The 23632-nt window shown below is 29.1% G+C and overlaps 1 protein-coding gene across 2 annotated transcripts in view; it reads left to right on the top strand.

Moving 5' to 3' along the window:
• cv-c (crossveinless c) overlaps positions 1-23632 on the top strand; it is a 713946-nt gene that overhangs the window by 607005 nt on the left and 83309 nt on the right. For both annotated transcript variants that reach the window (XM_067046074.1, XM_067046069.1), the window contains exon 9: positions 17639-17781. In XM_067046074.1, the coding sequence (XP_066902175.1) occupies positions 17639-17781 (143 nt within the window). The remainder of the gene's footprint in view (positions 1-17638; positions 17782-23632) is intronic.

The following is a 23632-nucleotide window of genomic DNA, read 5'->3' as shown; positions in this document are numbered from 1 at the left end:
TAAAATCAAAATGTATGAGGATAACGCAATGTATACCTGTGTTTTCATGTTATTGCAAAATCAATATGATATTTAGAAGCCATGGTACTTCTTGTTAAGTAGCACCTCAGCATTCTCCAGTCAGAAGCGGCGCCGAACTCAGGGGCGCTGTAACACTTATTAAATACCACATATCGTCAATTTTATCTCATTACAATGATTTTCTTACCTAGTAGGAATGCAACAACAGATCAGTAAAAAAAAATACTGTCAATAACTGTATTATATTACCCCTAAAACAATATGGTCATAATTCGGCAAAAATAAGAAATGAATTCTTTAACTTTTTATTTTATTTATTTATTCATATTACTCCAATAAAATATATACAAGTAAATTTGATGTTAGTTTTTGTTGATACAGACATATGAAGAATCCATTAATAGAACATCAATAACATTTCTACCGGAGATCTCGTGCCTTCAACTGTTTCATTTCTTCTTTTTTTTTTTTAATACCTTAATTGAACTTTACAACTGTATATTATATAATACATTGAGTAAATTTGATCTTTGTTAAAATGGAGTGTTACAGGCGTGTAGAGCAACTACCCATTGGTAGCACTCTAATTACATTTTACATTAGCTAGTCTCGTGACCATCTTCTTTTCAGTCGCCTCGGAGGATTGTCAGGAATAGAGTTTGTAATGGAAGGAGTGATATCTGGTTCACACTAGATGGGTTACATAGGAAACATTAAGGTCTTTATGTAAGATTTTATTTGTGACAAAGTAAGGAGCATTGAGGATTTTACGAAGGATTTTGGATTGTAAGGATTTGATACGAGAGGAATTCGAAGGTTTAGTGGAGCCCCAAAGCTCAACTCCATATGTCCAGATTGGCCTTATTACAGTCATGTATATTGTTTCACTTTAAAATTAAATTTTACTACTATAAATTACTTAATAAAAAAAAAAAAATAGGTATTCTGTTTTTATTTACTCTATGCAATATTTTTTCTCTGACAACTGAAATTTTTCTCATAGAAATTGAACTCTACTGGCAGCTTATATACATAAGCTATATTGTAGGCATTCAATGAATTATAATTATTATAGACTGGAGCAGTGTACAATGAATTTTTTTTTAATTGGTAATGTCTATATTATGATTCTAATGTTTTGAGAGCACTTGTGCTAATCAATAATTCTTTAATAATCTTGATAGCCAAGGCTGAGATGATTTTTAATTTTTAATAATTTCAAAATACCGAAAAATTGTTTTTAAATTTGCTGAGAACTTTTCATTTGTGAGCATGAAGCCTAGAGAAGATCAGAGGACTTTATTAGGCATCATGAGAGTCTTTTAAAGTTTATTAATCAATCAATTATAATAAGACAGCTATAAATTTAAAACTGCCTCATTTTCTATATTTTTAGAATAAAAAAGGTTTTGAAATATTATCTTCCTTAAAAACAATTAAGCTTTTAAGATGACTTTGATTTATATTTTTAGAAGTTTGGGAATTTTTAATGGTTGAAAATTATTATTGCCTTACATGCCATTGGCTTCACAGACGTTCTCCTATTTGTCGGTTGTATTGCAAGCAATGGTGAATACATTTTTTTCAAAGTCTATACCTTCTTTCAATCCTCTTGTACAAAATATTCTTCCTATATTTTTGATCTCCACACTTTACATTTGTCTATCCACTTCTTTAATACATAATATCAACCCATCAATTTGAATATTCCTTCTCATTTAATTACTTCCTTCAGCTCCTGGCTTTGCACCTCACCCTTACACACCTTCATTTGTGAAGCTAAACACCATTCATTATAACTATTAAACATCTTCAGTCTCCCAATGATCAACTTTCAGAGTACCGTTAAGAACAAAAGAGGTGTTGAGCTTTAAAACTAGTGGAGTCGATACTCATCAGTTTTGGTAATTGATTAACACTTGACCCATGATTTTTTTTTATCTCTTGAAGATCTTGAAATTAAACTGTTATTTAAATGAAAATAATTATAAATGGACTAGGTTGGTTCTGTAAAACAGCATCCCAAATGCAGTACATGTATTTTTATTTATATGCATAATAAGGATATATACAAATGTTTCCTGATTTTATTATTTTCATTTTCATTTTTTTTTCTGTTTTATATAATGTAGCCACGGTAATGCAACCAGACTTCTTAATATGTACATTTTAATAAATATAAATCTTTGGATAATATCTGTCCAAGAATAAGAATTGCGGCTTATTTCGAAAGATCTAAATCTAGATTTAAAGACAAATTAAATTATAATTGATACAGAGGTAAATATAGCCTGAATGATAATAAAAATAAAGGAGTCTGGTTAAAGTGAGAAATTCGTAAAGCCATACCACTATTGCTTTCGGCATCGATAAAGGTAGGAAGACGGGTTTGAAAGAGACCCTTTTAGTCATCACTTGACAGTTACCTATAATCCGTTCCACGGGACGTATGTAATCGGGTAAACAAGAGCATGGGAACTGCTGGTTAGGCGACAATCTCTTTTTGTAAGGGCTCCACTCATTTGGTGCTGAAAGCTGTGGAACTCTCAATTCACGTGTTCTGGGTTACCGGATTTCTCTTGTCTCAAGTATGGACTGTTTATAGACTTATGGCTAGTACTAACCAGAGCATCAAGTTTCCCGGGACTACTGAAAAATAAATACTAACTGCTTCAAGTGGGAATTGAATTCAAACTCAGGGGCGCTCGCGTCACCGTGCTCTCTCATCACAGCTGGAAGAGTGTATTATACTTTATAGGTTAATGATACGACTAGTTGTTCCTTAATAATTATATTTTTCCAGTGGGTCAATATACTGTAAACATTTATAGAGTTATTATCAGTGTTGGAATAATGACCACCTGTCTTGGAATATAAAGTGAATAATTTCACCACCGCAACTACCAGAGGTCCATCCTGGCGGGTAACGGCATCACACCCGTGGGATAGCCGCTTCCTCCGGCCTGTCCCACGGTTAATTTATGCTTCTGATTTATTCTCAGCAATGCCCTACCGTGTATTTAGGGCCTTAGTGCCCAGTTGAGGCCTTGTCTCTCCCTACCTCAGCTGTGCCTCAGCACGTACATCACCTCAGGTAGCAGGCCATTAAAAAACATCATCATTTAATCATATACCGTTAATATATTCATCCAATACAAATTGAAATTGCTACTTAATCATCTCTACAGCTTTTACATTAATTATATTTCAATAACTTTCTTAGGTATTTATAAAGAAATAAGTGTATAATTAAAAAATAAATGCTTATAGAACACCAATGTTGGGCAAACAGTTATTGAAATTGTATTTTTTTGCAACTATTAATTACAATTATTTTGGTTCGAGGAGTATTTTTCAAAGCGGAAAACAACTACAATGGCATTGGTTGATCAAGTAGTTGGAATTACCAATTAAAATAACAGAAATTGGTCGCTAATTGCAATTTAAATTACTTTTTACCTAACACTGTAAAGAACATTAAAGAATTCTGTTCCCATTGTCCATTTTTTTTTTATTTCACAGTGAAATTACTTATTTTATCTTAAAACATATTTTCATATTGTTGAGCATATTTGATGGAAAAATCGTCAAAGATGTCCGAGGTTTAGTGAAAATATTCCTCATTATCTCTTCCTTTTTCAAAATAAAATAAAAGAAAAAAGAGTAGATGTCACTAAATAAAAATTCTCTAATAAGAAATCAATCATAAATTGGAATGTAATAAGATCAATAAATAAAAAAGAATTGGGATCAGAAATAAGAATTGATTAAGTGATTCTGACGAAAACTAAACCGTTCTCAATGATAATGTCATGCAGATACGTATTATTTGTATGTATTTTATCTCCGAAATAATGAAAAATATATTAATATCAATTAATGACATGGTAATAATAAGTAACATAAGCAGTAAAATCAACGAGTATGATCAGCTTAAGTAGAGGTGATGAAAATTATTGTCATTAATATGTGTGTATTAATTAAACTAGATCGAACAGTATTTCAAATCCTGCTCAACCGATTTGATTCGAAGTGGGGGAATAAGTGAAAAAAGATCCAATACGAATTTGATTTCCACCAACTGGTTATGCCTACTCTTTCCCAATAGTGTTTTCTTTGACACCCTTATTTTTTAAAAACGGTTCATCCAATTTTGCCCTAAGTTAAATGAACGTTGTGAATAAGTGTAATATTCAAATTAGCAGGAATTGTTGGGATTAATCAGGACTTGATTATCTATTTCTGTATCAGTAGTTTTGTGTGTTATATTCTAATATTTTTTTTCCTATTCATAGTCATTTGTCTTTAATATTTGGAGTTTAAAGTAAACCCTTTTATTATAAATAGTTAACATATAGTAAAAGAAAGGAAATTAAGAGGAAAAAAGGCGAGTAAAACTTTATACCTCAGTATCAAAATTAGGAAGTCCATAACTGCGTAAGTTTTTGTCTAAAAATCATAGGGTTGAGAATTTATTTTCTTATAAAACATTTATATTAATATTAAAAAAAATAAAACAAAAGAATCGATTCCTTGGTCGACAGTGAGCATGGAATCTTCGAGTTTTATTTATAGATTTTTTCAATACATGACCTTTTTAGAGAGGCTTAAGTCCCATTTTATCACTCATTACTTACATAAATGAAGAATGTGAGATTCAAATACTTTCAAATTGATTTTTGAAATATTCTATTACCTTAAACTGATGGAGTAAGATTAAAAGGCTGGAACAACTACGTTGAAAAGAATCCAGTAAAGTAAATACTTTGAATGAAAAATAAGTCATCCTTTGGGATTCTATAAAGTTGTTTTTTCCTGGAAAAGAAATCTTTTTTTTAAGTAGAAATGAAGCCTTTGTATCAATGGTGGTGAATTAATTGAACCGACATACGCAATAAGGAACCTACAAACGTTAAATTTGGGTCTTGTGAGATTTATCAAGTATTTCACAATGAGAACTTTATATATTTAATATTGATGCTGAGAAACGCTTTGCCTTGGATTTTAGAAGAATAAAAATTCCTGAAATAAAAAAATTACCAATATAGCTAATAAAACACATTTCACAAAAATTTCGGTTAGTTATTTATTGCATATTTATTATTTAACATAGATTGATTTCTTACTGTGTTGGCTTCTCTTTCTTGACTACAGGTTTCTCTGCAACTATTAATTAACTAATGAGGTGTAGATAGTTGACCGTATATTAATGACTGGAGAAGTTTGTCGGGGGGGTGCGGTCAGCAAAGAACAACATAAATAAACAAAACCATATTTATATGGTTCATACAGTCACAAACCTCCCTTCTACGCCACAACCCCTGATGAAGACCTGAAACTCAGGTCGAAACGTCGGCATAAAATAAATAAATATGGTTTTGTTTATTTATGCTGTTCTTTGCTGACCGCACCCCCCGACAAACTTCTCTAGTTATTAATTAACTAAATTTTGAATTTGAAATGAATAAATCTTAAACTTATTTATTCACCAGAGAATGGTAATGATAAGCGTGTAAGTGTTGAAAATAACAGCGGTTTGATTATTGGTAGACTTAGACTACTTACCTGATAATTTCTTTGACTGCTAAATCTTGCTGTAGATAATATAAAGCGTGTGATCTTGAAGACTGTGCAATCGTTGGAACGGATGGTGGTACTGAGGCAAGTCAGTAATCAAGTCCCAAGCTTATGTTGTCTGAGGAATGTATGAAAAAGACCAAACCATCTCGAGTGATAAATTTGCGTTTCCTTGGCCAAGGACTGACAAACTTCGGCCCAGGCTCGTCAAGCCTCAGTCCTTGGGAACCAGGCGTCATTTGACGAAAGAAAAACCGCTTATTTAGAGGATCAAGTTTAAAGACTTTTAAATAGGATAAACCATCATCATTTTGAAAAAATAATCGATACGATAAAATTAATCTGCAATAAAAAAGTGTCAACTTCAGCAGGTTTCCAACAAGCGTCAAGGAACATTAATTTCTTCTTTAGATTTATATCAGGCCGGTTTACAAGAAGGTCCGGTGGTGATAGAAACCGGCGGGAAGCAAATAAGAGCACTCGGCCACCTGTAGCGAAGGACCAGATGCTATCCGCTAACCACGGGTGGTCCTTCATTCTCCAACCACTTCCTTAGTAACGACTATTTAATACCAGCTTATAGGAGGCGAGTCACCGCTGCAACGGACCGGTCCAAACTCTATGTAATCGCTTTTACAAACGAGGAGCATTAACAGGTGACGGTATGAGGGGTGTGAGAAGGAGTATTAGTCTTAATGTAGCAGTCGAAACATTCAAATGTCAGCTAATGGAGCCTAAGGGAAACCGATAAACAAAATTACGAACCGTTCAAGAGGACTTTCTCTATAATCGTACCTACTTAACCTCCGGAACTAGATTGAAGTGTAAGAACCTTGCTAGACAATCCTCAATTATAAACTAATTTTAATCGAATTCCAAGTAATTGTAAAAAAAAAAAAAATAACACAAACTAAAAAAGCACATAATAAAATTATTAAAAAAGCGTTATTTATTGTTCGACAATACTATTATAGTAACTCTATGTATATTAAACAATAATGTATACTATTATTCGTTACTGAATAGCATTTAAATATATAGCATATAATATGCATTAAATTTGTAGTTATAAATATGTATATATATTTTTTTAACAATAATATATAATTTTCGTTACCAAAAATATGCTGAGATGATTAATTTTAGTTATACCTGGCATGTAATTAATTTTAGTTATATTTTATAAACAAATACTTATAGTTCAAAAGTGAGCATAAATTTTATTATGATAAAATTTATTATTTATAATTCGAATTAACCAATTTAAATTTAATAAACTCAATTTAAAACACCGCAATGAAAACAACCTCAGTAACATAAAATTAAAAAAAAAAAAAAAAGTTAGCTATCAATTATGTTTAAGTGTTGATATACAATATAGAAAATATTTTGTTTTATTTAATTATCTCTTATTATAAATAATTATTAATTCCAAATTAGCTTAAAAATTTAATCCGCGAAATTTAGTTAATATTTGTATATTATTCACATTTATAAACCGGACTCTTAACCCCCCCCCCCCCAGGGAAAGGCTTTTAGTTGTGTGAAAAATGTAAATAAATATTTTATTATTACTCGCAATAAAATAATATATTGACCTTTGTCGACTTCAGGCTGGAATAATGGAAAAACTAAAAAATTCTATTTTTGTGAAATGTTCAATTTAAATAGTTGTAAATTTTAATTTCTGGCCATTTTTTCTTTTATTTTTTCACTGCAAGTAGTTCAATTTTTTTTTTAACTTTATTATAATTCTTGTCACGAATTTATTTATATCCTTTATACTTTATACTTCTTTATTCTATAACATCATCATTATCAAGTTCTAAAAATAAAAATATTTACAATCTACAGGTTTACAATCAACTAATTTTATATTGCACCTTAATAAAATATTTTTTACGCATTTACATATAAAAAATTCAATATTTAAAGATAAATACATTCACTTGACTAATTTATAACCATATACACTTACATTTAAAACATTTTTGAGATTAAGTCAAAATTTCTTAGTTTTTGTTCTTATTTTTTTCCCTTACCTTATTATTAATTAATAATAGAGTGGGCATATGTCCCTTTAAGTTGAAAATATTCTTTTTATATTCCTAAATGAATATAAGTCCATTTTTTTATATAAATAGATTCCTGAAAAGAAATATATTAATTTTTTAACTAGTAAAACCCTTTGGAGCTTCAGTTGTAAGATTGCAACTAATTAGTTCCTTTTTTTTTTTTAACGAACATTTTTAACATCCAACTATTTTAATTTATACCATTATTCAACTCAAAAGGCAATACATGTTTACAGTTTTATAAACCTCCTGCGAGTTATTTAAATGTTTTTAGTGTTTATGAATAGTCACTATTGGATCCTAAATTGGAAATATACCCGGAAAAGTTCGGAGGAATAATCTAAATGCTATTTAGCGAGTAAAATAAATTGTGATGTGGCATAGATGGATATGGCTTCATGTTAGGACCTTCTGTCCTCAATAAAGTTCGTCATTTTATCATTTATATAAATTTTAAGTTCTTCCATGACCATACGGAGGGAACCTGTCACCACCTTTTTTGGGCCTAGAAACATTTTCTAAATGACTGGGTGTTTCATAACGACCAAGCTATCGAATGTAACAGTCTCGCATTCCAACCTTTTATGAACTAGCTATTCAAATCATAATATGTTCGGAGATAATGAAAAGATTGATGAAGCAATAGTTTAATTAAGTAATGAGATGTTATTTATTACTCGACAATTCAAGTTGTATGATCTTTTGGCTCATCAATGGTTGTTGCGATCCAGTCCACATTGTGAATGATCAGAAGTCTCCCGAGACCCGTTTCTCAGGAAGCTGGAGTTGAGTTGACCCTATGAAGAAACCTGCGAGCTGCTTGAATACAAAAGAGTTTTATAGCCTGCCTGTAGGAATCAAAACACTACACCTGTATAGCTTCACTTTTCACAGTTTTGTGGACGACTTTATTTACTACGAAGTTTTTTTTTCTGATCCTCCCTGATAATTGATAGAAAATCATTGATACGCTTAAGAAATAACAAGGGATAATGACCAGAAAAACAACTTTCCGGGCTTGATTTTGTCACCTTAGGTAATGGAAAGAGATTTCTCATCGATTTATTTTAGTTTCTTATTCGTATTGCCGGGTTAGTCAATCGTCATAAGGGGCCATAATATGTTGTTAAGTATTAGCCAGTATATTAGATAACATACTTAAAAGTAATTGTTTGTGTCTATGGTAATATATGATTAATACGCTATATCGTCTAATACTTTAAAATCCCGTTTGGCCGAAAAAATATAAAATGCGATCTTCACAATTTAAAAAAAAAAAAAAAGCATTTTTTTAGACGTGTCAAGTCAGAAACTTTTTATAAACGATGGTTGAAAAAGGTGATGTTCCTGAAATGATGCGTTGGTTTTTTTTATAAGTTTTAATGAATTAAAAATCATTATTTCAATTTTACAGGCGTTGCTTAAGCATCACAGCTTAAGCGACGGTATAATACATAATGCAAATATAAATACTTGTTAATACAGTTGTTTTTTTTTTACTTTTTTCTACTCACCGTCATTATAGTTTTACTGTGAAAGAAACTTACTTTGATTTCACTGAACAATTTACTAATTTTTCTTGTTAGAGACTTCTACTTATTGTCATTTAATTGTTTTTTTGTTACTTTGCCCATCGGATGTTTGTGATTAATTGATTGAATTGAATTGAATTACACGATTCCTATATCACTCGAGGTCAATTACAATCCAGCTTTGATAATTTAGTATTGAGTAGCCAAATCTGCTACGTCTCGTTGGCACAATTTGTGTATATAAATATAATATTTAGACGTTTTGGTTGAAATAAAGGTTTTAATTAAAGACAAAATTATTAACTTTCATTCTTTATTTATCAGAAAATTCAAGTAAAATAATGGTTTTAGCTTTTAGAATAAAAAAAGTATTTTTAATCTTTTCTGATCAATTTGATTACCAGTCAATGCTCCTTTGTTTTATTATTACAATAGCTTTTGTTGACATCGGTCGATCCGAATCCTAACAATGTTTAATGTATTTTCTTCAACTAAAAATACACCCAGAGCTTCCAGTGGTATTTATAACAGAGTGGATCCAATATCCAGGTCAGAAGCAAATAGAAATACCCTCAAGTTCCATGTGTAAGGGTGTTAGGTGTACCGTTGCAGGCAGGGGATCTTGCCAATGGGAAGTCGTCGGAAATTGGGTCTAGTCTAACTTTGCACACCTTTGTACCTAAACCAGTCTTTTTCAATTTTTAGCGTTTATAGGTATTTCATTTTATTAGTACTGAACATTTCTTTACTTAAGAAAGTGATCAAAAATTTTCGAATTGATTAAACCTCAAAATAGTTTCTCAAATTTAATGTATCTTGTTTTTGGGATCAATAATAAAGGTTTTTTTTTCTATTTTCCCTTCTATATTAATTCTTTGAAGTTGTTGCGTATTTATACGTTTTACTGATTCCATACCATAAATAGCCTGTACTAAAATAATTTAGTTATTTTGATTTGAGCCATAATACTTTATAAGTATAAAAGAACAATGTTCAATAAACATTCAAAATAAAAAAAACGAAAAAAATTGATAAAGCATAAAAGGCCTGACAAATTGAAAAGCTAAACAAGTATAAATCAAACAATGATATTCGATTTTTTTATATATATATATATAATAACATTGAGATTTATTACTAAAATGAATAGAGATTGTTTTTTCCTGATTAAAATGGATTCCCTAATGGGAGTTCTTGAATGCCATGTCCGAAATCGCGTAGGTTCGATTTCTCTCCTCACCCATTTAACATGTATTTCTTGGCACTCTATCACAACCAATCAATGAGGTTGTAGCACTATCTCTCTGATAAGAAATATTTTGTTATTCGAAAATAATGATAACAAAGAAAATGTATTTGATAAAAAGAATCTATGTCTAATCCTACGAAAGAAGTGAGTAGGCCAAAAAAAAAGTTACGAAGTTAATTTTCGTTTTATAGATCTCACTACTAATTATCCTTTCAAGGAGTTGATTATATGTTATCATAACCTCTTAATTGCCTTAATTATTAAGTAATTATAAAGGATATAAAATTAAATAAAGAAAGGGTATTTTAGATGTAGTGCTCTACATAGTTTGTTTTTACCTTGTGCATTGTACTGAAAGTCGGACTAATTCTAATATAATTTAACGACCCCGTGATCAAACTAATAAAAAGACTGATTTATAATTTTTTAATTGTCCTTTCACTTTTCTAATATAAACATAACAAATTGCCCTATAAATCATTGTCACTGTTGGCAAGCGTAGGTGTTCTTCTAAATTGGCAAAACGCGAGGTGTCTTGTCAGCACTTACATCTGTCAGCCGCCAGACCCTAAGACGTCTGATGTGGAAAGGCAAACATTTCAGGTGATGGAAGACATCACTATATTAATTGGGTTAGTGTTTGTTTTTTTCAGTTTAGAAACAACCTGACCATTCCGCGTTTCGTATAAGCAAATCCTTAAATTGAAATTCTATTTTACATCCAGTTTCGGTCCATTAATCGAAATCGTCAACTTAAAAAGCTCCTTTGAAAAATAATTAATTACATTTTATGATAATATGAATTTTATCATTTAAAATTAATTGATTTAGTTGAATCATTGACTGATATAAGCTGAAATGAAATAATAACTTTGAACTTTAATTGGAATTAGCTAGTTAGTATAAGGAACATGAGAAGTATTCTCAAAGGAAATCAAACTTATATAACATTAATCATATAGCCCAAAGCTCCAGAACAATACAGGATAAAAATAAGTTCCAATAGTTTATTTGTTTCGTTTTTCTTTTCTAATTGTATATTGTAAATTATGTATTACTCTTTTACAAATCGATCGTGTAAAGTTAATTTATAACAAGAACTTATGTTTTCGAAGACTATTATAGTTAATAGTTATTTTTATTTTATTTTTTTTTAGAAATAAATTGTCCACTCCACATAATTATTTGTAGAAAAATTGTTGATAGAAATTTTATATGCTTAAAACAAAATCAGTAAGTTGTAGCTATCACCATGCAACATTCATAAAAATGCCGAAAATGTTAATATAAAATTTATTATTATCTTTTATGCCAGAATTAATTTTTTTTTTAATGTAAAACAAAAAAAGTAAATAACAACACTTCATTTCAAAAATATATCCAAAATAAATGACCTTTTGACGATTGATATCAACCAGCAACTTGATGATGAGGAATAAAAAAATTGAAACCTCGAAATATGTATTAATTTTTGGAAATTTAAATTTCAGGGTTTATAAATGTCGAGGAAAGTGATACCAATTTCATGCAAAATGATAATTTACTAAACGAAAATTTACAGATGTTCCCGAAAAACGGTTTGAAAAAGTGTTCATAGAGAGAGTTATTTAAGTCATATTTTTTGCCGATCGCTAAAAGCTCATTTATTTTATATTAAATTTTGTAATTTATTGCTATTACGTACTTTTTTGTATTAAACTAAAAAAAATCATATTTTGAATGTGAATAAAACCACTTTTCAGCACGTTTATGAATTTTTATCACCATATTGCTAATCACCGAATTTGTCTAAAACATATAAAATTTATTTTGTACTATTTCTCCTAATTATCACGTTGAGATAATTCAGGATTTATTTCTGAAAATAAACTATTTTTTCTGGTCTATTAACATGATTCAAAAAATTTACAATTCGTGTATAAAAAATAATTCCATACTATGAGAGGTTGAAAAAGTAAAACTACTTATAAATAGGGACGAATAAAAGTTTTTTGAAACCTTCACTCTTATCCTTTGTAGTAGCACATTATCGTCGCTCTTCTCCCCATTATGCGATCTTTAATTGAATCCCTTGTGCTTGTATTCACAACATTTCCCTTCCTAATTATCACTGCTTGTATCGCCACTCCACTATGAGGTTAGCCTTAACCAATGAGACCTATTCCGAGTTATTACAAATGTAGGACACGGTAGTGGAACATAATTTGATTTAGAATTCCCATTTTAAATCTTAACAGCAATGATTAATATTATTAGCTTTGTGCCGGATAACTTTTTTAATAATCCTTCTTCTATACCTGGCATTTCATTTCTGGCATTCTGGCATTTCATTTCTGGCATTCTGGCATTTCATTTCCGGCTTAATTTCTACCGAACGTATAGTACAAGAGGCGGGAAGAAAAAAAAGGCAGTTATTCTAACCCAACTTTTGGATACTTAATTGAAAACTATGTGTAATTACCATTTAAAATTGATGAGTCTGTCAAGTATAGGTAGCGGGAATAAAAAATGGTGGCTATTGCAAAACGTTAAAAATAATTAATTTTTCATTCAGAGCTCTGTATATTTAAACTACAAAAAAGTATAGAAAATCTAAGTGAACATCATTTAAAGTAGAGTAAATTTGCTGAAATATGAGCCCTAATAGAGCTATTTACGTTCAATAATGGTTTTCGAGATATAGCTGTTTAAAAAGCTGCATTTCATAAAAATGTTGTACAGAATGTACTGAATGATCAGTAGTTACTTAATTTATGTTGAAAAATCTATATCTCTAAAACCATTATACGCACAGATGTCTATTAGTACTAAATTAAAGCTAGTTTAATGGACTATAAAGTAGTATTTTTCGTGATATTTGCTCAAATAAATTGATTTATAGTTGTTCGGACCAATTGTCATTTGCCAAATTTACATTCATAAGCCAATATCATAAAAACTTCTACCTCTACGAAGTTGTGTCATAAACAACTTTATATTAAGTTAAATTTTCTTTATTAAGAGTGCTGGGAGATATATCTGCGCCTTATGGTTCTTGAGATATATTTATTCAAAAATCAAACATTTTATACGAACAACTAGAAATTAACATTTTGTAAATTTATTTTGTCGAATATCATACAAACTACTACTTCTACAAAGATAACGTTATAAACCATTTTATATTAAATTTAACTAGCTTTAATTTGAGTGCTGGCAGACATCAATACGTCTTATAGTTTTTGAAAAAAAGATTTTTATAAATCAAACCTATTGTCCTAACAACTATAAATCAATTTATTTTAGCAAATATCATGAAATAACTATTCCTACGAAGATAAAGATTATAAACTACTTTATAGTGCATTAAACTAGCTTTAATTTGAATGCTAATAGACATTTATACATCACATAGTTCCTGAGATATAGATTTCTCAAAATAAATTAACTAACTACTAATCTTTCAACATATTTTTAAGAAATGTTGCATTTTAAAAAGCTATATCTCGAGAACTATCGAATGTAAATAGCTCTATTATGGTTCATATTTTAACAAATGACTCTACTTTAAGTGATGTACTCTTAGGTTTTCTAATGTTGTTGATAGGTTTCAAAATATAGAGCTCCGAATGAAAAATGAATTATTTTTAACATTTTTATTCCCCCTACCTACACTTGACAGACTCATCAATATTAAATGGTAATTATACATAGTTTTCAATTAAGTAATGAAAAATTGGATTGGAATAACTGCCTTTTTTTCTTCCCGGCCCTTATACTAGTAGTTCTTCAAAATTATTTTGAAATTTAAAAGTCATGCCGAAAGTTTAAATTTATTCCTTCTGCTTTCACCAATATAATGCTTAATAATAAAAGTTCTAACATTTAGAAAGCTCTAAAAACAACAATAATACATATTTCGATACTATAATAAAAATAGGGTGGTCAATATAATAAAAATTTGTCTTTTCATGTTTTCACTTCATCGCTGCGTCGTATGAATATTATTTTTTTTTTAATTTTAGGTTATGTTCAGGCATTCTCAACAAAGAAGAATTACCTCCATTGTAAAAGACCGATATTTCCCAGTCATACGGTGTTCACTTCCACCAGTTGTGCACAAGAGATTTCTTCAGACCGCATTTTTTTAAAGATTAGTGTCATGTTCTTATAATATGATATATCTGTATTTTGATTCTTTTTATAACTTTGTCTGTCTAAAATATTATATTATGTTTATTACTATTTTATAATTATATATTTTTTTTTAATATTTTAAAACTAGTTTGCATTTGTATCAAAATAATTTTTTTTAATACTTTTTTTTGTTATGCTTAAATAAATCTAATTTAAATTAAAATTTTATATTTAAAAAATACGTTCAAATAATGAACGTAATTCTTCTCTAAATGAGAAGAATTCTCACAAGTCCATCCGTGTTAAATGGATGCCTTCCATTCCTTCAGTGCGATGAAGTATCGTATTGAACTTTTAAAAGTATTGACCACGTTGCTATGGTAGGTTCCTATCGAAATCCGTTCACTTCTCTCTTAGTTTCTGGAATAATTCGAAAAATAGTTTTATTATTTTTTATTTATTTATATAATATATAAAGAATTTGAACAATACACCATTCTGAAATAATTTGCACTATTATTTCATTGTATTTATCTTTTTAAACTTAAAAGTGTGACAAACCAACTTTGCTTCACTCAAATAAAATAAATAACGTAACATATGTTTATTTTATAAATAAAACACCACTATAAATTATATTCCTTTGACCTTGTTCTTTGAATATAGAATTATCTAGCTATCTTTACAGGTGAGAATTTACGTGGGTCTGACAGATGGTTAGATGAACAGTAGATAATTTATAAACGTGTTTTTATCTATGTTTACTTCTTCTTTTCTGCTATTCAATTTAACTTTAATTAAAAAGAATTTTTTTACTTTTTTATTATTAGGTTATAAAAATAATGAAAGAATCTCGTTTATTTTTCTAAATTGATAAGACTTATATGGAGGTATTTCCGTTAAATTGGTCAATTATAGACTTCCCAACAGTGTGTTAGAAGATCTATGTTATGAGTTTTCTTTTTTAGTTCATAATACATTTAATCGCTTAAATATACATGTTTTAATGGCATTATTTTGTCGATGCCTTTCTAAAATAATATTGTGGTATCATTTGTATTCAATAATTAATTTATGATATATTAAGTAATTCATTCTCAATGTATCAGACTAAGTGTAGTGCAAAAACTTTTCAAATAATCTAATTCGGTATGTAGAGACACCAGAACATGGAAAACTGAGTCCCACATGATACCATGGCATAACGTGGTAATCAGTTTCAAGGTTGGGTAAAGTGATAAATTTTATGAACTATATATTTTTAAGTACAGATATAATTACAATATAAACATTTTAGGAGTAGGTACCATAATAAATAGTCTAAAATAAAAAAAAGGAAAATTAAAATAAAGTAATGTGCAGCAAACCGTATTAACTAAGTATTTTCTGAATCTAGGAAAATTTAAGTTCGACCAAACACCCCGGGGCTTTAAAGCCACTTCCCAGTTATATTTTATTTTCTACATTCATGATCAGAAGACTAAATACAATTTATATTGATGATAAGAGAAAATCGTTCATTTATTATCACATATTTTAGCAAAAACAATAAAAGTTTTTGTTTAAAACGGGAAGAGACCGTTGGGCTAAGATATCACCTTATCAGTCTCGAAACTGCAATGTCATCCATTCGATTCCGGTTTCGACGTGTTGACTTTTGTATTATGGTGACCTCGTAGAAAGAAAACTCAACCTTTGGTCTCTGGTTGGAGTAGATTGATAACCTCCTCCCCTTTCCTCGGAAGGAAAGAAATTGCCAAGAAAGGGGGATCAGGTATGTCACTTCTGTTTAAGGAAAATAATATATTTAAACTGAAATTAAAAAAAAAAAATCAAAACTAGAGAGAATAGTTGACGTAAATGGTTTATCTTTTCACTTTATTGAGACTGGTATTTATTGTTAATATAAATTAGTTGGTTGTTAAAAAAATTAGTTGGTATCCATATTAAGTCTCAACACACTTTATTACATCAACAGCCCAACGTTTCGGCCTATTCGACTATCCTCTAGGACAATCTTAAATATAAATTTACACCTCACATCCAATTATTTAAAAACTTTTTGCTGGGTATACTGCCCTGGTCATTAGTAACAAGTCAAATCTAACCCATTTTATCACAATTTCGTTAATTTTTAAAACTTTAATTTTAGATTACTTAACACTATCAACTATCTCATCAAAAAAATTAATAAAATAGTTGATAATATTAAGTTATCTAAAATTAAAATTTTTAAAAATCAATTAAATTGTGACAAAATAGGGTGATTTGACTTATTATTAATGGCCTGGGCAGAATAGCCTGCAAAACTTTTTAAAATAATTATTATTAGATGTGAGGTGTAAATTTACATTTAAGATTGTCCGTTGGACTGTAGATATAAAGAGTGTTGAGATTTAAAATGGATACAAACTAATTTATTTAAACAATTATTTACCCAATTAAATAAGTTTAACAGAAAGAAGATAGGCTCTATAATTATGTGAGATAGTTGACCGTGGATGACTTATACGAGGAGAAGGTGGTTGGGGGTGCGGTCAAAATAAAACACAAATAAGTTGATGTAACTTATTTAACCGTGCCAACGTTTCGGCTAGAATTTCTAGCCTTCATCAGGGTTAAGAACAGAACAAGATAACAACCAATGAATATAGAAAATTTAAACAGAATGACATAAAGTAAATAGGATAAAGTAAAGTTGTTATCATGTTCTGCTCTTAGCCCTGATGAAGGCTAGAAATTCTAGCCGAAACGTTAGCACGATTAAATAAGTTACATTAACTTATTTGTGTTTAATTTTTACCGCTCCCCCAACATACCTCGTATAAGGTAGGCTCTAATTTCAAAGCTTCATCGAAATATTTGTATGTTGCTATGTTGTTATTTATCTATGTAATATTTAATTTAAGAATTGGTTCCTTAGTATTAAACAATGTATACTAAACTTGAAAAAAAAAAATCATATTCGTTGTTTAATTTTTCTCCTCTACAATTGTTCTCTGAAAATTATTTTCAACCTATCTTCGAGGAAATTCTATACTCATTGATATTGTTTTATTTTTTTCCAGATTTGCAATTCCCTATTGATGTGAACTCTGTCGAGAAGGACCACCCGTTCCTGGACCCCGACTCCCTCCAGTCCCTCTTCCGGAGGCTGCAAGCGCTCAACAAGTGCGCGGCGATGAAGATAGACGCGCCTGCGAAGCAACAAGTAAGTTTGTACTCATGTTTATACTTAAAATAGTACTTCACGCCTCTTTCAGAATGAAGAGTAAAATCTGATATATTATGGACAATAATTAAAAAATATTTGATATCTTAAAATTAAAAATAATAAATATTTTTATCACAACACAGTATTTAACTACTCCTATTTGACTATGAAGAAAATTGTCGATTTTGATTAGTCATGAAACGGAATGTATGGCTATTTGTTATCTTGGAAACATACTGGTATTTCCTGTCGCCAACATGTGTCTTATGAAAAGAAACATCTGTTAGGATTTCACTGCGTAGATATATCAAGGCAGTCTCTGAGACTCTTTTAACTGTTGAAATATTTTGTATTTTATTCTTTTATGGTTAAAAATGCATATATATTTTTTAATGGGAATTCTACCACATTACGATCTTCTCAAATATCATGTTACTGTATTTTATAAAAAAAAATAAGTCTGGAAAAATGACTGGATTTATTCGGAAAATCTAGATGCTTTGTTGTTTAGCAATATACATTAATTGTTGATTATAAATGTTTATATTCTGTAAAAATTTACTAAAGTTCTGGCCTACTAAATTTATTAACACCAATGGCAAAGTTTTGTACAATATATACTTTTAAATAACAAGGTTGTCCTCAGCATAATACTTTTATTGTGACGCTCTCTGAAAACTGTTGTTTCTAAAATAATTAAATTTTATTTAATATAATACCATCCAACATAAGATAAAAAATAATTAGGTAAATGAATTTGATAATAGATAATAAACAACTGTTGACTAAAATTAACTGTAAATTGTTTAAACTTGTTATAATCTAGGTATTAACAACGTTTAAACAATATTTACCGAGCCAGAATATTACAGCACTCAATAATATTTTATTAACTATTCATTAAATAAACAAAATTAAATATATTGCATCCGACAAGTGGGAGTATGCGTTTCTTAAGAACGGCGCATTTCTTTACTATTGGTAGGTAACAATTCAAAGAATACAACATGAGAGATATGACAATTCGTTATTTTACCAACTTCTGTTACTGCAGTCAACTGAAGAACTAGAGTTCAGTTAGATCAACGGTGCATTGGAAAATTGTAAATTGTAAATTGTAAATATGAAATACTGAATTATATTCAGATTAAATGTGAAAAAAAAAATTATCAAGCAAAATATTTAATTATCTTAGAAAAACACGAAATAATCATTCAAATACGAAAATATTTAACTAAATCAAGATCTCCACTCAGTTTCCTTTTAGTTTGAATCTCGTTGATACCCAAAGTCATGGCAATGAGTGAATCTGATGAGTATTCAAATTTTCTTCTTTCAAGTTGTAATTTGGTAATATAGGAATATAAAAATCGAAAATTTATGAATTGTGTATTTACTGAAGTATTGTTATTTTTTTTTTATTAAAATAATTTAAATGAAATAACCCAAAAACGACAGAATAAACAAATTGGCGATTTATATTTCTCCTATAATAAACATTAATAAATAAATTGTCAAACAAAGTAATCTTAAATAATAATAAATACCTACCGAAAGAAAAAGAGTACGGAAATAGGTTTTGCGTATAAATATTTCTATTATTATGAAAAAAATATTTAATAAAAATTTATTTAACAGTCCAATAGAGGGTGTTCTAAGCATCGTATGCGTTCAGTAATCAGTCGAAAGAGCTAACATCCAGCCTATCTTGACAGTGATGTTTAATTGTGTCACTGTCACTTATGTAATTGTTGATACAGGAACTACTCAAAGACATGGATTAATTTACTCTATTACTATTATGTAATTATTTGATGTACTTTCGGCATAGTCAAACACACTTCAGGGTAAGATAGTAGAAATATTAGCATACAGCATCCGTGCCCTCTTTATGTGTGATAACCGGTTTCTAACTTATCGCCTTGAATTGTAATTCGTGCTTATAATTATTCTTCAAAATTTATTCTACAGAATTATTAATTCATATGAATTTTCATAAACATATTCGTTAGAGGTTTAGAGAAACCTTTATAAAACCAAAGTAACTATTTTAATGCTAATATTTAAAATTACTTTTTCAGTCCGCTGTTGTTCCTCAAGATAGTATACTCGGTTCCATCCTATACACAGTCTATAGAGCTTACAACCAACCAATACTAAAACTAACTCACCATGTCTGCCGATGGCACATATGTGATCGCAGTAAATAATAACCCTTGGATTGCATCCTAAACTCTTCAATCCAAATCACCTTTACCGTTCGTTGTAAACCTACCGACTGCCCTACAGTATACTTTAATGATGTTGCTTTTTCCCCTTTAGATCAGATCCACTACCTTGTACTACACCTGGGCAAACTACTAACTTGGAATCCTCACACAAGACTGAAAAGAAGGGAAACTGCACGTCGATTCCGACTATTACAGCTTACCGTTATTAAACAAACTGTCCAAACTTCCAATTTATTACAAAAGACTGATCAACATGACAATAAGGTTTATCTGGACATACGGAGTATTGGGCTTTGGGGCTCCACTAAACCTCTCGTATCCAATCCTTACAATCCAAAACCCTTCATAAAATCCTCAATGCTCCTTACTTTGTCACAATTAAAACCATACATAAAGATTTTAATGTTCCATATGAAACCTATGATGATCTAGCTCGAGCCAGTTATCAATTCTTCCATTTTAAACTCTACTAGCCACCCAAACCCACTAGTTTCTAATCTTGTTTCCTCTTCCATTTCTGACAATCCTCCGAGGCTCCTTTCATTATGATCTTACATCAAATTTACTGGATGTATTGTTATGTACAGTTATAAATTTCAATAAAGATATATATAAAAAAATTGCTTTATGGAAGGAATATATATAACCAATCGTTTCGAAAAAAAGAAACTTACGACACAAAATAAAACGTCCATCTATAGTACACAGGTGAATTTGAAAATATATTATAATTTTCCATTGTGTTTCTATGGTTGCGATAACGACCATTTATGCATATATCCATAAAACAATACCAGAGGTTTTAATTCATTTTAATTTTATAGTATATGAATGGAACCCCTAAAAAAAATTATTTTTGAATTTAATGGATTCCTGCTTAACAATCGTGTCCATTTAGTAAAATTAAATTAAATCTTTATTGTAAAAGATAAATTAAAATGAAAAGGAATATACGTCAATATGACTCATTCTTAATATCACTTAAAAATTATGTAAACAAATTAATTTTTTTATAAACGAAAAATTAATAAGACAAAAAATCTGTTTTTATAATTTTTCGGATAATAAAAACTTGAGTATATTGGAATAATTTAGAATGAGTTTATTATTAACATTTTAAAAGTTTTTAACTTAGAAAAGTATTTTTTTTTTAAATATTGATATCTATGTTATGACCTATAAAAAAGTACTGCAAAACAACTGTTCAACAGTTGTGGAATTATATTATTTCTTTGTGGTTAACTTTTTTTATACTGGTGTGAAATGTGCAAGGGTATATTCTACTGACTTGATGATTTTTCAATTTGCGAAATTTTGATTGGTTAGTTTTCCTTTTATAATGCTTTCTGAATATTTTCTAAGCGATAAGCATATTTCTTTTATAAAATTTTTATAATGGCAAGGACAATCATTCATATAATTACATGAAATTCGTGACAACTGAAAAATTACGGAATGCTTACTTGCACAATAGCTAGCCTATCTTTACGTATTTAATTTTCCCTCTTTTTTAAGTAGATAAATTCTATAAATCTATTTCAAAAATTTCTAAAAATTTTGTTTTGATAACTAACATTTTTTCAGATTACATGTGCCCAATTAACAAACAAATTTTGGGTTATAGTATAATCAAATATATATATATATATATTCAATATTACAAATTACATTTAATGTATGTTAAATTTTTTTTAAAGTTTTGCGTATATAAAGAAGAAGCTCTGCTGAAGAATGAACTTGCCCTAATTCTTAACTGCCTTAAAAGGCCCGATTGAGACTCGCCCTCTTAAGGCGTAGTCAAGGAGCGAACTGTGCCTTAAAAATGCTGCCTACGAATTCCGTAGGTTTTCGACGAGTATCCGCCTACCCTGGCCTAAATATCGTTTATTCGAAACTGGAACATTCTTATGATTTTAAAATACATAGTTTAAATGTAAAGTTAAACTTCAAGCTTTACTAATTATCCGTCACTTTTTTTCTTGTTTTCTTGAACCATCTTTATGTTAATTTGATCAAAAATTTTTGGACCAAGGAGGCAGTATATGGCTAAGGGATTTAATGTCCCCACTGCTTTTATATCAGATACTAAAGCAATTAAATTCGTATTTGTAAGAAAAAGATACTCTTAAATAAATAAAATTATTAGAATACCCCCCTAATTTAATATGTAATATTATGGATTTTTGTAAGAATTATTTTTAAGTTATAATAAATATATTTAATTATTTATGAAAAATAATTATAAGAAGTAATAAATATTTTTCTTTAGAAAATTTTTTTTTATGTTTTAAATAATGATTTGAAGTGAATCGTATTAAACTCTATATCCAAAACAAATATAATACAAAAGCAAATGATATGTTAGTTGCTTGTGTAGAGTTAAAGTTGTAAGTGAAATTATCTTCTTTATTTTGAAATAGTCCTATTCGTTTTGGAAAAATTTAAACTAATATTATTTTAAAGCTGGTGCTGTCTCTTTTGTGTCACAGTTGTATTTTTAGCGTTCTAGACAATTATGTACGTTTATCGTGTTTCCTTAGTGAATTGTTATCTTTTGCCTTATCATTCGCTTGGGAACTCGCCTAGTTCCCTATTGTCGCTAAAGAAATAATATTTATTTTTATTACAAATACCTCATATGCTTCCTCAGTTTTCCAGTATATTTATCCTTATCTTTCAATCAGTGTCAATCACTATCTATTATTATAACAATCGATGACTCACTTTTTGTTTCTGGAAAGCCTTCCGAAAAAAAAATATTGATATGATAATTTTAAAAAAACAACGTTATATAGTGATTTTCAATATCTGATAAATTTGAATTAAATGTATGGAATTTAAAAAAAAAAATTACTCATTGGGCACAAAAGCCCAAATTTGTTATCTCAGGTGTATTAAGTATATTGAAATGTAATAAATCATTGTATAATTTTTATTTACCAAATATTATCTCCGTTTTTTATTTTTGAATAAGATCAGACGCATTAATCACTTAGTGTACAATATTAACTTTTAATTTTAAACTTTAAATCCATTGCTGTTTCGTGATGCCTGGGCCCTGTTTCATAATTAATTACAAACTAATACTATTCGTCTTGTAGATTTTACTTAATACAATTACAGTGACTTGTACAATGGTAATTTGTATTTTAGTACTTTTAAGTCCTATAATATCGCTAATAGTCGTTCCTGTTATAAAAAAAAATGTATTAGTGTTATCTCGTAGTTACTATACTTATATTTATGAACCAATACATGCTATCATTCTGTAGCAGGGCCCAGGCCGTAATGTTAGAATGATAATACACAATAAGCCATGTTTTATGCTTACGAACTTTGTCGTAACATTCTAAAATATTTCCTTTGCATGATTGATTTATAATGACCATATTTACTTTCTAGTTCTTACTAAATTTCCCTACAACTTTGGTATCAGTATCGTACTACTCATGTGAGATTTATGTATGTAATTCTGAACCATTTTATAGTGTCTTATGATAATTAAACTTCTGTAATAATTTATAAGTAATAATTCAGTGTAATTCAATCCTAAAATATTTTTTTTTTTTCAAAACCTCTTTATTTTTCATTTAAATACAATAATATATAATACATAT

Source organism: Halyomorpha halys, unplaced genomic scaffold (genome assembly GCF_000696795.3).
Source record: "Halyomorpha halys isolate HHAL.00 unplaced genomic scaffold, Hhal_1.1 Scaffold603.1, whole genome shotgun sequence".
Classification (NCBI taxonomy): Eukaryota; Metazoa; Arthropoda; class Insecta; order Hemiptera; family Pentatomidae; genus Halyomorpha; species Halyomorpha halys.
This window is presented reverse-complemented; position numbering and strand designations above follow the sequence as displayed.